The 18,814-nt window shown below is 42.2% G+C and overlaps 1 protein-coding gene across 4 annotated transcripts; it reads right to left on the reverse strand.

The window, feature by feature from the left end:
• Positions 1–1,896: 1,896 nt before the first annotated feature.
• Positions 1,897–8,776, reverse strand: MTERF2 (mitochondrial transcription termination factor 2). 4 transcript variants are annotated; one of them, XM_069581074.1, is made up of 3 exons: positions 7,139–8,776; positions 5,105–5,200; positions 1,897–3,116 (listed from the first exon to the last, which is right to left on the reverse strand). In XM_069581074.1, the coding sequence occupies exon 3, from the start codon at positions 3,056–3,058 to the stop codon at positions 1,901–1,903; it is 1,158 nt and encodes a 385-aa protein (XP_069437175.1). In that variant the 5' UTR covers positions 3,059–3,116; positions 5,105–5,200; positions 7,139–8,776; the 3' UTR covers positions 1,897–1,900. The 4 variants fall into 4 exon arrangements, with proteins under 4 accessions (XP_069437175.1, XP_069437174.1, XP_069437177.1 ...); XM_069581073.1 differs by having other exon boundaries at positions 5,105–5,210; positions 7,139–7,516; XM_069581076.1 differs by having other exon boundaries at positions 5,105–5,223; positions 7,139–7,262.
• Between the last annotated feature and the right edge of the window lie 10,038 nt (positions 8,777–18,814).

Raw genomic sequence — 18,814 nt, forward strand, 5'->3', positions numbered from 1 at the left:
TGGGCATCTCAAGATTGACATCGGTTAATAGAATTACCAAGGTGACCATATAATGAATAATGCATTTCAAACTGAGACACTTTTGAGGGTGAAAGAGAACACTGCTAATAATTTTGTCAGGGCAGCAAGCATAAACAAAAATCTGCCAAAGGATTTCCCATCACATTTAGAATGAGATCCTGTTCCTTAGACCTGTGCTGTTCATCTTGTGTCACTCTTCCCATCACTTAACTCTGCCCTGCCTGTACTGGCTGCCATGCTCCCCTTGAGCAAACATTTCTGTATGACTTTGAGTGAGTGACTTAGCCTCTCTGTGCCTAAGTGTCCTCATCTGCTAGAACAATAAACAATGGTACTCTTAGCTCTTAAGAGTTGTAAAGTACAACATGCCTAGCACTTAGTAGATGCTGCAGAGATACCTGTCTCCTAACTAAGGAACTGAACAGATTTGGACAGTAAGGGTTACCTGCATTTGCTGAATGAAGGAATAAAGTGAAGATGTGGTCTATATTTTTCATAATTTTTCATTACTTAAGGGCCTTGCATACATAGTGCACATATGTTTGAGTGTCAAGAGTCAGTTGTGTGTGTGTTACATAGTTCAGACTCCACTGCTGAAAGTGAGCCAGTCTATCTGGATAATACTTACCTTGAAACAAAACTTAGAAACTTAAAACCTAACTAAAATCAGTACCATCACACACTTAACCTTTCATATATTACAGTCAGACCTGGATTCTCAGTTTCCTTAAAAGCTGTACTTCAAATGAATATGAATTAGATCATTTTAAATTTAAGGAATTTTACAGAGACGTTTTCATAAAAACTCCTGAATTTGCAGCTGGTACTCTTAACATGTCAGGTAGTGGTAACTTTTTCTTATGCCAACTCATAAGCAATCCTTTTTCTGTTCACAAGCTTTGAACAGAAGAGAGATCTCAGTAAATCTGGGCTCTGGCACTTGGCAGCTGGATGGTTCTCTAAGCTTGAGTCCTCATCTGTAAAAAAGGGAGCGTAATACACGCACACAGAAGTGTTTTATTAAATAAAACCGTCAATTTTAAACCGACCATATAAATGAGTTCTAATTATTCCTTATGATGGGTAATACTAGGTTCTAAAAGATACCTATTCCAACCTGGAGATAAAATTTCTCCACCAAAATGTTTTAGAAATTTGCTAATGTTTCACCAAACACTACAGGATTCAGACCATAGTGGCGTGATGTTTCAGAGCTGGTGGTGAGAAAGAAGGCTGGGTCTGCATCCCAGATGAAATGTGCTATATCAAAAAAAAAGTATCCATAATTTGAATGGAGTACACTTTTCAGTTTCTAAAACTATTCACTTACAAAATATCACACTTGTGGCATTTAATAGTTTTTTTTTAATAGCTTAAGGACAAAACTACAAACTTTATTAAATGCAATTTATATATTCAAGTATAGCAGCTGAGTCAGAGATCGTCTGCTGCTGCTGCTGCTAAGTCACGTCAGTCGTGTCTGACTCTGCGACCCCACAGACGGCACCCAACAGGCTCCTCTGTCCCTAGGATTCTCCAGGCAAGAACACTAGAGTGGGTTGCCATTTCCTTCTCCAATGCGTGAAAGTGAAAAGTGAAAGTAAAGTTGCTCAGTCATGTCTGACTCTTAGCGACCCCATGAACTGCAGCCTACCATGCCCCTTCATCCATGGGATTCTCCAGGCAAGAGTACTGGAGTGGGTTGCCATTGCCTTCTCCTACTGAGAGGTAATTTAAACACAACTCAGAAGCTACTTAGGTTCTTAAAATTACCCACAATGTTTTAGAAATTTATACCCACAATATTCCTGAATCACTTAAGTTTTTGCTACTTGGTTTCACTCTGCACTGGTGAAAAGAAGCAACATCAGTAAGCAAGTTACTCTTCAACATTTAATGGTGCCACAGGGTTAAATAATGGCCGCCTTTTTTTGGCCTGAATTTTACCAAAGTTAGCCTCAAATTCTTTTTTTGTTCCATTCAGATTTGCTAGATGTCCATCCTTTATTCCATAGCCTAAGGAATTCAGTTTCTTTATCCTGTATTGTACTATTTGTGGTGTTAATTCAAGAACCATTGGTGTCTCTCTTATCTGAGCTATGGAAATTCCTTCTTTCAATAATCCCTGAATTCTCTCCTCCAAAACTGGAACAGAGTAATACAAAAGGGCAGGACATTTCAAAACCAATTGCTTCAGGTCATGATCAGTACATTTAAAAGCATTTTTAGAGAAAGACATACTGTTCTGTATACTTCTCGGGCAAAGCTGAAAAAGAAATCCTTTGAGTTTGGAGAGAAGCTGGAGAATTTCAAAGTTTGTGAAACCCTGCTCCTGGAAAAATTCTAGTGTTTCCTTTATAGCTGCAGAAGAGTTTAACAAAATAAATGGATTTTGGCTTAACAATTTTAGAAGCCAAACTTTCATGTTGGCCTCGGAGCCACCTAAATTTAGATAACTCTCTTGGAGAATCTTTATCATTTGTTTATTCTTCTCCATAGGATTATGAAAAATATTAGTTGCAGTTGTCAAAAATCTGCTAATGACCACATTTTTAAGTCCCAACTCTTGAAAGAACTGAATATTTAGCTTCCGGTTTTCCTGGTCTTTAACAGTAAAGAAAGATTCTGGAAACTGTTCTATTAACTTGACTAACTCTTCCTCATTTTTACAGACCAATTGCCAGAGTTCTCTTTGAGTGTTAACAGCAGTTGGACTGCAGATAATTGCTTCTGGGCAGCGTTCCAAGATACTGGCTACAGCAGTCTCATTGGCACCCAGCTGTTGTAAAATATTTGCAATTTCTTCAACATAGGTTTCATCCTCCAGAAGTACCCAGCCTTTTAATCTTCGAATTTTCCTGATGTCAACTGACAATTTAAAGAGCTTTTCTACTGTCTTTTTATTTTCTTTCTTTGACTGACTATCAGCTGTACAGGTGAAGGATGCTAGAAAAGGTCTGTATTTTGGAGCTGATAGCATTTTCCGGAAAGAACAGAGTCTGCAGGGCTGGGATCTCATCAGCAACTTCCACAACATGGCTGCAATCCACTGGCTAATTTCCACCGTCCTGAGACTCCAAATGTACAAATCATACCTGTAAGAAAGAAAATACAGGTTCTCTTAGAATACAAACACAAATCTGAGCTACAAATATTGAGCATGAAAATAAAATGGACAAATTAGACAGGTAAACTACTCATGTGGAGTATTAAATAGAGCTGTTTAAATAATTTATGAAGTAACTGTCATATACTGCTTCCCATCTTAAGTTTAATAAATACCCTCTTTGAGCTTTGCAACAACTTGTGAAGTAGTTATTTCCATTTAACAGATCAGTAGCAAAACCACAGGGAGTTCAAAGATTCACAAACCTCAAATGTTATTTTGACATAAATTTCATTTCTTACAACTCTGTTTCTGTCTAGGGCATATACATTTATACACATACCCATTTTTTAAAAATGTTTTTCGTATTTTAAAGTTGATGTCTAGGTAAAGCAAATACTTTTTAAGGAGGAGAGTCAATTTTAATTTTATATTGTATTTTTTGCTGAATAGCTATTATCCAAAATAAGCCACTGAATTTGTTTTAAAAATGAGTTAATAAATGTAATACTGTTTTATGAGAATTTATGAAAATCTTTTTTTATAAACCCAGAATTAAGTCTCAGCCAGGTAAAACAAGGAATACCATGTGACTGCCCAGTGGAATCATGGGAAATCATGTTAGCTGTGGAATGTCTTGGTGACCATGGCTTATTTCACTTAGCATAGTATAGCATGTGTTAGGACAAATCAGTTAATTTTAATAGGTCAAAGAGTCAGGAAAGTTTCCCTTTCCTTTACGATTCCTATCGCTTTTATGCATCAGATGAAAAGATAAAAATTCATCCCTATTTCCTTCTATATTATTGTTTGAATCTTAAAAGCTAGCTCCTTTAATTCATTTGAAATTTCTGGTTGTGAGCTGAGAATGTATATAGACTTTATCAATAGTTTAGCTATCTCTAAGCACCATTTTTGAACAATCCTTTCCTTCCCCATGATTTGTGATGTCTCTTTTGTTATGTTGTATTAAACGTAGCTTCTGTTTCTAGCTAGCCTCCATCCTTGTGCATGCGTGCTAAGTCACTTCAGCCCGCCAGGCTCCTTTGTGCATGGGATTCTCCAGGCAAGAATACTGGAGTGGGTTGCCATGCCCTCCTCCAGGGATCTTCCCCACTCAAGAGATCGAACCCGTGTCTCTTACATCTCTTGCATTGGCAGGTGGGTTCATCACTAGTGCCACCTGGCAAAAATAGAAGGGGAATCCTCACTCCCCTACTATTTTTGCAATTCCCCGAAGGAGCCAGGTGGCTAATTTCCAACCTTTGCTTCATACTTGACTCCCTCTGCTAGACCATCCTAAAACAATCTCTGGTCAGCTCATTCTTTCATACCCCTCACAATGATGTCAAATGTCAGCTTAGACCTCCAGTTTCCCCCAACACCCATTCTCTCATTCACTCTCAACCCGATACCCTTGCCTCTAACTAGTACAAAGAAAGGAGTGCAATTCACCACACCAAACATAAACCTCCTGCTGTTTCCCCTTCCCTAGAGTTACACCTTTCATCTTCCAGGTAATTCCTGCTCTTGTGCTCATCCCAGCCTCTCTAGCCTGAGATCTCTAGAGCCCTTCTTTCTCATGTATTCACTCTTCAGTTGAATCCTCCTCTCTCAGGTTCCCACCCTTCACCTCAATGGCTCCTTCTCTCACTGCCCCTCCAGCTAAAATTATTTTTCTCTTCCCCTCAGTTAATTCTTGCACAGCCTTTCTCTTCATTTCTTCTCTTCTCATTTACATAACTGCCCATAAAGACAACTTCCATGTGATTAAAGCCAATGAATAGTTTTAGGTCCTCTTGGCATCTGCAGCTTTCAGTACAGGTGACCACTTTCTTTGGGAAATAACTCTTGAAATGACTTTCAAGACTTCCCACTCCCCTGGTCCTCCTTCCTTCCTCTGTTTCTGACCACCCTTTATCTGTCTCCTCTGCAGGCTCATCTTCAAGGCTTGATTCTAGGTGCTCCTCTTCTTACCTTAGAGTTTCTCCTCAGAGATCCTGTCCTTATCCAGGGCTTGTTAATCCACGGAAACTTCATTCCAGCTTCTCCAAATGTAATCTTGTCACTTCCCTGCAATAAACTTTTTAATCGCACTTTAGGATAGACATAAAATAAATGTCTGCTTTACCATGGCCTTTTAAGGCCTCTCTGTCTTAGGCTCTGTCACCACCCAAATCTCCTGTCCCCCACTGCCTATACTCAACTGTACCAACTCCCTTTCAGCCCTTGGTGCTCTACCTGTTCCCATCACAGGGTCTCTAAAGACTGAGGGCTGTTTCCCATGCCCACAATCCTCCTAAATCTAAGTGTCACTTTCTCAGGGAAGGTTTCCTGCCCTTTGTGAACAGATGAGGCCTCTTGTCCCCCAGATAGGCTGTCTTGGCACTGTGGACTGTTCCTCTGTGTGCTTAGTTGCTCAGTTGTGTCCAACTCTTTGCAACCCCATGGACTGTAGCCTGCCAGGCTCCTCTGTCCATGGGGATTCTCTAGGCAAGAATACTGGAGTGAGTTGCCATGCCCTCCTCCAGGGGATCTTCCCAACCCAGGGATCGAATCCAGGTCTCTGCATTGCAGGCGGATTCTTTACTGTCTGAGCCACCAGGGAATGCCACTTGTCATAGCTGCAGCTGCTCATGTGTGATTTCTGTCTCACTCTCCGTGAGGGTAGGGATGGTTTACTGCCCTGTTCCTATGATAAAATGCTTCTCTACCTTTCGCCTGACTGTCACTGCTGACTCTAGCAGGCACGCCTGGGCAGATGACTTTCACGTGTGCTCTTCCCCAGCACGCTGCTCCTGACCCTACTGTGGCACTTATACTCCTGTAAGTTCTTCATTCTTTCAACCAGTTCTTTTGGGTTTGTATGTTTAGCTCATTCTCTGTGACAGACATTACACTAGGCACTAGCTTTTCTGCTAAAACATTCTTCATACCTTTGGATCACAGACCCAGCAGAGAATATGGTGTGAGTCAGAGGCTCTCTTTCCAAAAAAAAAAGACCTATACTCACAACATTTTGCAAACAACTTTAGCAGGATTTGTGAGCACCCTGCAGTCCAACTATGAACAACCTGCACCAGATTGCAAGCATCTGGAAGACAGGATGTGAGTGCGGTTCTACTTTATCCCCTGTACCCAACAAAGAACTTGGTCCACAGAGAAACAAAGTATCTGTCAATGGAAAAGCAGCGACAAACCAAGTGCACCACAACTTAAAGTAGTGGGTAAAGCTGTGGGCTGCCTGGGCCTAGTTCTGGATCATTAGTTGTGTTATGACTTGCGGAAGTCACTTCTCTGTGCCTCAGTTTGAGCATCAGGAAAGTGGCAACATTCAGTGTTTGTCAAGGTTACAAACTGGGTGATTGTGAAGATTAATACCATGAATCAGAGTATTCAGAAACTCATTGTCATCACAACAACCTATTATTAAAGATGAGTTAACAGGTGAAAGTAAAGTACCCCAAGGTTGCTCAGCTAAAAAAATACCAGATCTCGCATTCAAACCCGAAAGCTTAGCTCGAGCCTGCTCCTGGCCCATGCTCTGCCCATAGTAATAATCCAGGTAAATCTTTGTTAAATCACAACATGGGCTATTTTTCTGATGCTTCATTTTTCTTAAGCATTTTTTGGGGCGTAAAACCCATTTCTGTAATATGCACAGTTTTCATAATAACGGCCCACTAGACGAACATTAGTAATTCAATTAAGTTCGACTGTGACAACACGTTTGATCTGCTCAGTTTCAAAGTAACCCGTTTGTAAAAAAGAAAAAACGAGGGCCCACGGAAGACGGTGTGGGGGAGAGACCGAAAACCACACATCCGTCATGTGGGGCAGGCGCTTTCAAACAGAAACTTCCGGCTGGCGGCGCCCCGGATTCCACCAGCACCCTGGCCAGCCAGTCAGAGCTGAAGCATCTGACGGGGAGTCTGTCTTCATGATGGGCAGCTCCCAACTCCAGACTGCAGCGGCGAGCACCCACAGGTGTGCAGGACCGGGACGACTCACCTGTCAGTGTCGGCTCTGTACACGGTACGAGTTCCGGGTCTCCAGCCGCCGGCCAATTCCTCTCAGCAGCGCTGACCCGGCCACCTGTGAACCCGCAGACACGCCCGGAGCCCCCAACGCAGCCAATCAGGACGAGAGGCACAGGCTACGTGACCCCTCTGACGCAGAGCGGAGGGGTGACGCGAGGCGGGGCGGGGCGGCGGAGTTCAACGCGACCGGCTTTTTAGCTTTCAACGGAACAGCCCCTCTGGCCAGCAATTATTGCCGCTGGCATTCTCACGCCTTTGCCCTCTGTGTAGTTTAGAGAACTTGGGAGTTTCAGTCTTTTTGTCCCTTGGTGAATGTCACAGCCCGCGAGAAGAAAAAAAGGTAGAAATAACTCAGAAACCGCTCTATGTTTAAGCTGTAGCCATTCAGAATTCCCAAAATAAGCCTACAGATAAATATCTAATTTACAAAAGAAATTTAGTTTAAAAAAATCCCGAAACTTCTTTGGAACATATCTAGCCTTCCTGTCCCCCGCCGCTGCCAACCCAGCAGTCAGCTACAGTGCCTGATTCTTTAATGAAGAATTAAAGAACTTTCAAGAATTAAACTGCCTCCTGACACTTTAACCCAAATAACTAGCCTTTTCAGATAAACTGCTAGGTGGTTTATATTCTGATTATTACCGGTGACTCCAATCTCATAAACAAATCTCTCCCTAAATCCAGGCTCAAAGTCTGCCCCATTTACTGTCATATTTATCCATACACATATTTATAGCATGCCTATTAAGTGTTTACATTTACAGCAGCAATGACAAGTGCACAAGACAAGGGGGAATATGGAGTTCACATTCTGGTGGTCACATTCTAGTGTCATTAACAATCAATGACACTATTAATTGCAACTATAATAGAGTTAAATGTAAAGGACAAAGTGCCAAAACTGGAATAGTTGTCCTATGCTCAGTATGGAGTTGGGATCAGGAAAGCAGTGATTTACACAGGCGCTAGGCCCCTCACTTTGTATTTCATAGTATACTGTTCAGTTCAGTCGCTCAGTCATGTCTGACTCTTCGCGACCCCATGAATCGCAGCACGCCAGGCCTCCCTGTCCATCACCAACTCCCGGAATTCACTCAGACTCACGTCCATCGAGTCAGTGATGCCATCCAGCCATCATCCTCTCTTGTCCCCTTCTCCTCCTGCCCCCAATCCCTCCCAGCATCACAGTCTTTTCCAGTGAGTCAACTCTTCACACGAGGTGGCCAAAGTACTGGAGTTTCAGCTTTAGCATCATTCCTTCCAAAGAACACCCAGGATCGATCTCCTTCAGAATGGACTGGTTGGATTTCCTTGCAGTCCAAGGGACTCTCAAGAGTCTTCTCCAACACCATAGTTCAAAAGCATCAATTCTTCGGCCTTCAGCCTCCTTCACAGTCCAACTCCACGTCCATACGTGACCACAGGAAAAACCACAGCCTTGACTAGATGGACCTTAGTCGGCAAAGTAATGTCTCTGCTTTTGAATATGCTATCTAGGTTGGTCATAACTTTTCTTCCAAGGAGTAAGCGTCTTTTAATTTCATGGCTGCAATCACCATCTGCAGTGATTCTGGAGCCCCCCCAAAATAAAAGTCTGACACTGTTTCCACTGTTTCCCCATCTATTTCCCATGAAGTGATGGGACCGGATGCCATGATCTTCGTTTTCTGGATGTTGAGCTTTAAGTAAACTTTTTCACTCTCCACTTTCACTTTCATCAAGAGGCTTTTGAGTTCCTCTTCACTTTCTTCCATAAGGGTGGTGTCGTCTGCATATCTGAGGTTATTGATATTTCTCCCGGCAATCTTGATTCCAGCTTGTTTCTTCCAGCCCAGCGTTTCTCAGGATGTACTCTGCATAGGAGTTAAATAAGCGGGGTGACAATATACAGCCTTGACGTACTCTTTTTCCTATTTGGAACCAGTCTGTTGTTCCATGTCCAGTTTTAATTGTTGCTTCCTAACCTACATACAGATTTCTCAAGTGGCAGGTCAGGTGGTCTGGTATTCCCATCTCTTTCAGAATTTTCCACAGTTGATTGTGATCCACACGGTCAAAGGCTTTGGCATAGTCAATAAAGCAGAAATAGATGTTTTCCTGGAACTCCCTTGCTTTTTCCATGATCCAGCGGATGTTGGCAATTTGATCTCTGGTTCCTCTGCCTTTTCTAAAACCAGCTTGAACATCAGGAAGTTCACGGTTCACATATTGCTGAAGCCTGGCTTGGAGAATTTTGAGCATTATTTTACTAGCATGTGAGATGAGTGCAATTGTGTAGTAGTTTGAGCATTCTTTGGCATTGCCTTTCTTTGGGATTGGAATGAAAACGGACATTTTCTAGTCCTGTGGCCACTGCTGAGTTTTCCAAATTTGCTGGCATCTTGAGTGCAGCACTTTCACAGCATCATCTTTCAGGATTTGAAATAGCCTCACTGGAATTCCATCACCTCCACTAGCTTTGTTCATAGTGATGCTTTCTAAGGCCCACTTGACTTCACATTCCAGGATGTCTGGCTCTAGATGAGTGATCACACCATCGTGATTATCTGGGTCGTGAAGATCTTTTTTGTACAGTTCTTCCATGTATTCTTCCCACCTCTTCTTATCTTCTGCTTCTGTTAGGTCCATACCATTTCTGTCCTTTATCAAGCCCATCTTTGCATGAAATGTTCCCTTGGTATCTCTAATTTTCTTGAAGAGATTTCCAGTCTTTCCCATTCTATTGTTTTCCTCTATTTCTTTGCATTGATCGCTGAAGAAGGCTTTCTTATCTCTTCTTGCTATTCTTTGGAACTCTGCATTCAGATACTTGTATCTTTCCTTTTCTCCTTTGTTTTTTGTCTCTCTTTTCACAGCTATTTGTAAGGCCTCCCCAGACAGCCATTTTGCTTTTTTTGCATTTCTTTTCCATGGGGATGGTCTTGATCCCTGTCTCCTGTACAATGTCATGAACCTCATTCTATAGTTCATCAGGCACTCTATCAGATCTAGGCCCTTAAATCTATTTCTCACTTCCACTGTATAATCATAAGGGATTTGATTTAGGTCATACCTGAATGGTCTAGCGGTTTTCCCTACTTTCTTCAATTTAAGTCTGAATTTGGCAATAAGGAGTTCATGATCTGAGCCACAGTCAGCTCCTGGTCTTGTTTTTGTTGACTATATAGAGCTTCTCCATCTTTGGCTGCAAAGAATATATAATCAATCTGATTTCGGTTTGACCATCTGGTGATATCCATGTGTAGAGTCTTCTCTTGTGTTGTTGGAAGAGGGTGTTTGCTATGACCAGTGCATTTTCTTGGCAAAACTCTGTTAGTCTTTGCCCTGCTTCATTCCACGGCCAAATTTGCCTGTTACTCCAGTTGTTTCTTGACTTCCTACTTTTGCTTTCCAGTCCCCTATAATGAAAAGGACATCTTTTTTGGGTGTTAGTTCTAAAAGGTCTTGTAGGTCTTCATAGAACCGTTCAACTTCAGCTTCTTCAGCATTACTGGTTGGGGCATAGACTTGGATTACTGTGATACTAAATGGTTTGCCTTGGAGAAGAACAGAGATCATTCTGTCATTTTTGAGATTGCATCCAAGTACTGCATTTTGGACTCCTTTGTTGACCATGATGGCTACTCCATTTCTTCTGAGGGATTCCTGCCCGCAGCAGTAGATATAACGGTTATCTGAGTTAAATTCACCCATTCCAGTCCATTTTAGTGCGCTGATTCCTAGAATGTCGACGTTCACTCTTGCCATCTCATTTGACCACTTCCAATTTGCCTTGATTCATGGACCTGACATTCCAGGTTCCTATGCAATATTCTCTTTACAGCATTGGACCTTGCTTCAACCACCAGTCACATCCACCTCTGGGTATTGTTTTTGCTTTGGTGCCATCCCTTCACTCTGGAGTTATTTCTCCACTGATATCCAGTACCATGTTGAGCACCTACTGACCTGGGGAGTTCCTCTTTTGGTATCCTATCATTTTTCCCTTTTCATACTGTTCATGGGGTTCTCAAAGCAAGAATACTGAAGTGGTTTGCCATTCCCCTCTCCAGTGGACCACATTCTGTCAGACCTCTCCATCATGACCCGCTTGTCTTGGGTTGCCCCACAGGCCTGGCTTAGTTTCATTGAGTTAGACAAGGCTGTGGTCCTAGTGTGATTAGATTGACTAGTTTTCTGTGAGTATGGTTTCAGTGTGTCTGCCCTCTGATGCCCTCTTGCAACACCTACCACCTTACTTGGGTTTCTCTTACCTTAAGTCCGGGCGGCTGCGACCGATGCACTAAGTGTGGCCGAGAGGAGCTACTGCATGTCTGAGGTCAGGGGCAGAAGCCGGGAGGACCCCATGTCCGAAGGGCAGTGGCCAAGAGGAGTTACCCCACGTCCGAGGTCAGGGGCAGCAGCCGAGAGTGCCAGGCTGCGACGGCGCAGGAACAGCTGAGAGGAGCTACCCAACGTTTGAGGCCAGGGGTGGCTGTGCATACTTCTAAAAACATCCTTACCACAAAGGACTGTAATTCTTCTAGACTGCCCTGTCTCCTTGTGGAGTGTACTCATTGTGGATACTGATAATTATTCCTATGAACAACTGTGAAGGAGCTGGGAGGCTTTAAGCAAATACTGAGAATGTATTTGCTCCACTCGTGACGAAGGTTGGAAGCTGGGACGAGCATAACAAAGGGTTATGGGCGTTCACCAAGTGCCCAAGGCTGGGAACGGATGACGAAGGGTCATACGCCCGGCCTTGAAGCGTTCGGAGGCTTCCTTCTGACCACCTGTTTCTGGCAGCAAGGACTGTTGTTTCATGATAGGATTCCCTTTAGAGTTTCGCCAAAGCTATGTTACGGCTTGGGTGGTGGGAACTGTATTTTATGCTTGAATGCTTTGATGTTTTATCGAGAAAGGTTACGTGCAAGTCTGCTTTATGCTCTGCTCCCTGAGACCATATATCTGCGAAAGCTGGATAATAAGATCTGTCAGTCCACTAGAGGCTGTCCCTGAGTGTTCCTTTCAGAGTGTGGTTCTCCGAGCCTTACAACTGGTGCCCAATGTGGGGCTCAAGCAGCAGACTGATTTTAAACAAGGACTGCATTCCTGCAGAAGCAAGGTAGGCAGGATGGGACATCAGACAAGTAAAATTCCTTTTGTTCATCTCATGCATCATTTCTTGAAACAATACGGGGTTAATCTGCCTGAAGAGCAGTTAACTAGCTGTTACCAGACAGTGGTTGAATATAATCCATGGTTTCCGGAGGAAGGAACCTTGGATTTACAAACTTGGACCAGAGTAAAGAATAATGTTCTAAAAGCTTATACACAGGGGGTAAAAATTCCCCCACAATGGTGGGTAACTAGGTCTCTTTTACAGGCCATTATGGAACAATTAGATGGTTCAGGAGGAGATTTAGAGGTTGAAACTGTTCGATCCCTGCATGAATATGAATTAGAAGAGAAAGATCTATCAGAGGTTTTAAATCAGAAAAATGTCATGCTAGGGCAGATTACGGACAAATTAGAGTCACAGGTGCTGAAAGCTGTTAAACAATCAACTTTGCCAGAGGTCCCTGATCTGCCGCGAGCTCATATTAACAAGCCTCTAACACCGGCGTTTCCGCCCACTGCAACGCTGTCTGCTGCTGCTTCTGCTCCCCTATTTCCTAGCATTCCTCCTCCGGACATGCCTCTTTTGGCATGGGCTTTTCCAGTCCAGTTTAATAATCCTCAACCTGGACATAATCAGTGGCAATCACCTGATTTCGGTTTGCTCACACAATTCAAAAAGGCATGTACGCTATATGGTCCTACCTCACCCTACTGTATGGAATTTCTTAGGGGCTAAGCAGATCAATGGCTTCATGCAGATTTCTTCACAGTTGCTAAAATGGTTATGACTCCACAACAGCTACTACAATGGCAAATGTGGGTCACGGATGAAGCCAAATTAATCTTGCAAGAACAGCAAAGCAAGGGAAACCCTACTGGACTAAATTTTGAAATTCTCACCGGCACCAAAGCTATGGCTAAAACTGCTGCACAATTACAATTTGTGCAGCCGCCCATGTTATACTGGATTAAGGAAGTAGCTATCAGAGCATGGGCTAAAATTGACAGTTCCACCTCTGATGGATCTTTTGTAAAAATACTGCAGGGACCAACTGAAGAATATGCTCAATTTATTGGTAAATTGAAGGAGGCCATTGATCACAGTCTTAAGGATGCATCTTTGTGAGAAATCATTTTGAAACAACTGGCTTTTGACAGTGCTAATGAAGATTGTCAGGCTATTATCAGACCTATTAGGGAGCAAGGAGGAATTATGGAATACTTGAAAGCCTGCAGGAATGTGGGGACGATTCAACATAAAGCTAAAATAGCCGCTTTAGAAACCTTAAATGTTTCCCAAAAGTCTAAAGTTATATGTTTTAGCTGCGGCAAGCCGGGACACATGTGGAAGCAGTGTCGCTTGCCTCGGCAAACAGGTCTTTCTCCTGACAAAGGAGGGGCTATTAAAACTAAGCCCCCCGGGCTCTACCCAAGATGTAAAAAGGGGAATCATTGTCTGAGTGAATGCCGCTCTAGATTTGATAAACAAGGTAATGCTTTACCCATTCAGACACCTCCTTCGGGAAACTAGAACAAGGGCTCTCCTCTAGCCCCATTAAACAAGGAGGACAACCAAGTATTACTGAATTAACAGCGGCTACCAGACATAGCACATGTGTAGACATTCCTGCTCCCCAAGATATGGAATTATTAATGGTAAATAATCCTATGAAAATCTTAACTGGGTATTTTGGCCCTATACCAAAAAATACTGTAGGCCTCCTGTTGGGACGAAGCAGCAACACCATGCGCAGGATAATTGTACATACTGGGATCACTGATGAAGATTACACGGGTGAAACTGCAGTAATATTACATGTGACCTGCAACTTGTATTTACAAAAGGGTGACAAATTTGCTCAGCTATTGCTGTTACCTTATGGACCCCCCACTTAACAGAAAAGCAGACACCAAAACAGGTGGCTTTGGGAGTACCAACATTACTGCAGCCCTTTCTACTGTTATAAAAAAAAATCAATAGGCCCATGTTAAAATTAAAAATCAGAGGAAGAACTTTGGAAGGAATGTTAGACACTGGGGCAGATGTTTCCATCATAAGAACAGAGGAATGGCCTTCAGATTGGCCTGCAGTTTTAGCCTCACACCAGTTGGTGGGAATAAGAACTGCAGATGCAGCTCAAACTTATGTTAGTTCATCTTATTTACAAGCCCTGGGCCCTGATCAATTAGTCGCTTACATTAAATCGTATATTGCCATTACCATTAAATCTGTGGGGAAGAGACTATCTACAACAAACTCAGGTGACTATACAATTGAATAAGAACCTTTTTCTTAGGGGTCACTAAGATAAAGCCACTGAAGTTAGAATGGAAGTCTGATAAACCTATCTGGACAGCTCAATGGCCCCTATCAAAAGAGAAACTGTCTGCTTTGCATACTTTGGTGGCTGAACTACTACAACAAAATAGAATAGAAACTACTCAATCACCATGGAACTCACCAGTTTTTGTCATTAAAAAGAAATCAGGTAAATGGAAACTGCTAACAGATTTAAGGAATAGTAACGCTATAATGACTCCTATGGGAGCATTACAACCAGGACTCCCAAGCCCTGCTATGGTCCCTAAGGACTGGGCTATTATGATTATTGATTTAAAAGATTGATTTTTCACTATACCTTTATATCCCGATGACAGGCAACGCTTTGCCTTCTCAATACCTTCCATTAATAATCAATCTCCTGTTCAACAGTATCAATGGAAGGTCCTGCCTCAAGGAATGATGAACTCCCCTACGGTCTGTCAATTCGTTGTTGATAAAATTTTGCAGCCCATCAGACAGCAATTCCCTGAGGCATATCTCATTCATTACATGGATGACATTTTATTGGCTTCTCCCTCAGAATCTCAATTAAGTTTATTAGGTAATGAGGTCATAAATAATTTAACTAACCATGGGCTGCTAATAGCAGAAGATAAATTGCAACACCATTCCCCTTTTAAATATCCTGGATATCTTATGGACTGCTGCACTGTAAAGCCACAGAAACTTTCTATCAGGAGGGATAATTTACAAACACTTAATGACTTCCAGAAACTTCTTGGGGATATTAATTGGCTACAACCTACCTTGGGAATTCCCACATATGCTTTACAAAACTTATTCAAATATTAGAAGGTTCCTCTGATTTGAATAGTCCCCGACAACTTACCCCTGAGGCTGAGAAAGAATTACAATTGGTAAAACAGAGCATTCAACAAGCATTTGTTTACCGTATTAATTACAATTCCCCTTTTCAGAGATATGTCTTTGGTACTAAGATATCTCCTACTGCCATTATAGTGCAGGATAATCACCCTATTGAATGGGTATATCTCCATTCCAAACAGACTAAACACACTGTTTCCTATATAGACTTAACAGGGAAAATCATTTTTCTTGCACACTCTCGCTTATGCACTGTAGCTGGATAGAACCCTACTAAGATTTACCTACCTTTAGCAAAAACAGAAATTGATAATGCTCTTCAGGTGTATACTACCATTCAGATAGCCCTTGCTGATTATTCAGGGGAATTATTGGCCAACCCACCTAAAAGAAAATTATGGAATTTCTTACAAAACACTTCTTTTATCATCAACAATATTGTTTCTGAACACTTTCTCATGAATGCACCTAACTATTTCATAGATGGAAATAAGGCAGGATAGACAGCCATAATAGGTCCCAACCTGCAAGAGAAAATTAAAAGTCCTTATCAATCCGTTCAAAAAACAGAATTATTCACATTATATTGTTTACTTACTCTAATAAAAACCCCATTGAATGTTTTAACTGATTCTCGCTACGTGGCACATCTTTTTCCATCCTTTGTAATGGCTCATTTTATATCCAATGAAAGTAATCTTATACATTTGTTCTTATTGATTCAGCAAGAAATAAGAGCTAGACTCCATCCCTTCTTCATTACTCACATTCGTGCTCATTCCCATTTACCAGGACCCCTCAGTTTAGGCAATGATTTGGCTGATCGCCTCATCGCCTCTATATTTTCTTCCCCCAAACAGGAACATCAGCTCTTCACACTAACGCAATAGACTACACGTTCAATATAAAATACCATTACAAATGGCTAGAAAAATTGTTCGGGACTATGCCACATGTGCCCCCTTTCATTTGACCACTAGTCCCCAAGGGACTAATCCTAGAGGCTTACAAGCAAATGAATTATGGCAAGCTGATTTTACACATTACAAACTGCCCCCTTTTAAATTGTTATTTGTAGTCATAGATACCTTTTCCAGCTTCATTTGGGCAGTTCCTTCCACCGCCAAGACTACTAAAGCTGCCGTCACAGCTCTTCTGCAATGTTTTTCAATGATGGGGATCCCTGCCTCCATCAAAACGGACAATGGTCCTGCTTTTACAGCCAATGCTTTTCGTAATTTCATGCATCAATGGGGTATTTGCCATCTTACTGGTATCCCGTACAACCCTCAAGGCCAAGCCATCATTGAACGGGCCCACCATACACTCAAGCTCGTTCTTAATAAACAAAACGGGGAATAAGCTAAGGGACCCCTATGGACCTAAAGCCATCTTGCCTATAGCCCTTTTAACAATCATTTATTTTAATTGGCCTCTACACAGTCAGGAAACACGAGCAGAGCGACATTTTTCTGATTCACCCTCACGTATGCCTGAACAAACTGTTGTTTGTTCTTGATCAATGGTGGCCAGGAATACTTAAGCTCCTAGGCAAGGGATGTTGTCTTGTCATTTTAGATGATGGAACCGAACAGTGGGTCCCAATCAGAAGAGTCAGAAGACGGACAGACCTTGCTCCACACCCCTTGACCGGTAACAGCACTAAAACAGAAATTGCAACAGATGACATTGAAAGACAGCAAGAAAATGTAACGTCCCCAATGCAATGTGCCTTTTCCGACCTGGGCTCAAATGAAAAATCTGTCAAGACGAGCTGAGGATACTCTGTTGATGACCAACAGCGAGGTAACACCGGAAAAACTGTTGCTGGCCATGATGGCCGTTTTAACCTGTGCTTCTGGGGTAAGCAGTAATTATACCGATTGGGCTTATATCCCCGACCCGTCTCTTTTACAAGTGGTGGATTGGACAGAATCACCTCCTGTGGTTTTCACAAGTGATAGCTTACATTTTCCTGCCCCCAGTTGGATCTAGGACCACGAATAAAAGAAGAAGAAGGAAAGACAGTTAACACTTACGTATCCAGTGCTCCCCATCTGTTTTGGTGCCCTCCCTTTGTGTCTCCACCTATATCCACAATGGTGGGCTTACTCTTTCTCAAATGGCTCTTTCCGTCTTGGAATGTTTGCTACCATGACCTTTATTCTTAACTGGACAGACTACCTACCATGGACAAATAGCCAACTTCACCCACTATCTATTTAGGCCTGCTGAGCCTCCTTGCGACAATGTATCTTGGAAGAAAAAATTGTCTGTGCTGGGAATGGACTGGTCCACCTGTAGAGAGTTTGGAAAAGTCTCTGTTCCTGCCATCATGACTTTTGTTGATTGGGGGCATCATGGACTCTTTGTGAATTGCTCAGAATCACAAAAAATAATAACACCTGCCCATGGTGTAATGTTTCAGCACCACATTTTAACCGAACACAAACAGGACTCTGGCATCAACGCGATGAACTTCTGAACTGGTACAACGGAGGTCTTTCACCTCCCAGACCCCGGATAATCAGTCCAGTCCCGGGGCCTGAACACTGGCATCTTGGAAAATTCCTGCTTGCTTGTCCTGGTTTAACGTCTCATATGCTTATGCACGTTTCCATCCCACAAAATTATACTACTGAGTATAATTATACCAGTTACGTTCATTCTTGTGTAAATGCACCCTATCTTTTTGCTATTGGACAGTTTAGGAGTAATGGCTCAATTCTGTCCTGTACTGAGTGTTGTTTACTTGCTTAAACCATATTGTGCCAATTAATGTTAGTAAAGACAGTGGTTTTTTAGTCTGGCAAAGGACTGATTTGTGGGTTCCAGTTAAGATTTCTGAACCCTGGTCAGATTCCATGTTGTTGTTTTTTGTTCTGAGAGAATCCCTAAAAAGCAGCAAATGCTTTACTGGCTGGATTGTAGCTGCCATAGTGGGTATTATTTCAGTTGTAACTGTTGGTACAGTTTCTGGAATGGCATTGTATAATTCTATTCAAAATCATGATTTCATTACTGCTTGGAAAAAGGATTCTCATGAGCTCTGGGCCCGGCAAGCTCAGATAGATCAACAAATACAAACACGCTTAGATGACCTACAAGCCGCCCTTATGTATGTGGGGGATGATCTGCATACTTTACAGGTACAATTGAAGTTGTGGTGTCACTGGAATTTCACTACTTTCTGTTTGACCAATATGCCATACAGTGCCACTGAATATCCTTGGGAACAAATAAAGTTACATCTTTTAGGTTCGAAATCAAACACTAGTCTAGATATAGAGAAACTGAAGCAACAAATCACGTCTACTACCTTCAGCAGCATTCCCCCTGTTATATAACACTGACTTCTATAATACACTATCCGCT

This window comes from Ovis canadensis, chromosome 3 (assembly GCF_042477335.2).
Source record: "Ovis canadensis isolate MfBH-ARS-UI-01 breed Bighorn chromosome 3, ARS-UI_OviCan_v2, whole genome shotgun sequence".
NCBI classification, from domain to species: Eukaryota; Metazoa; Chordata; class Mammalia; order Artiodactyla; family Bovidae; genus Ovis; species Ovis canadensis.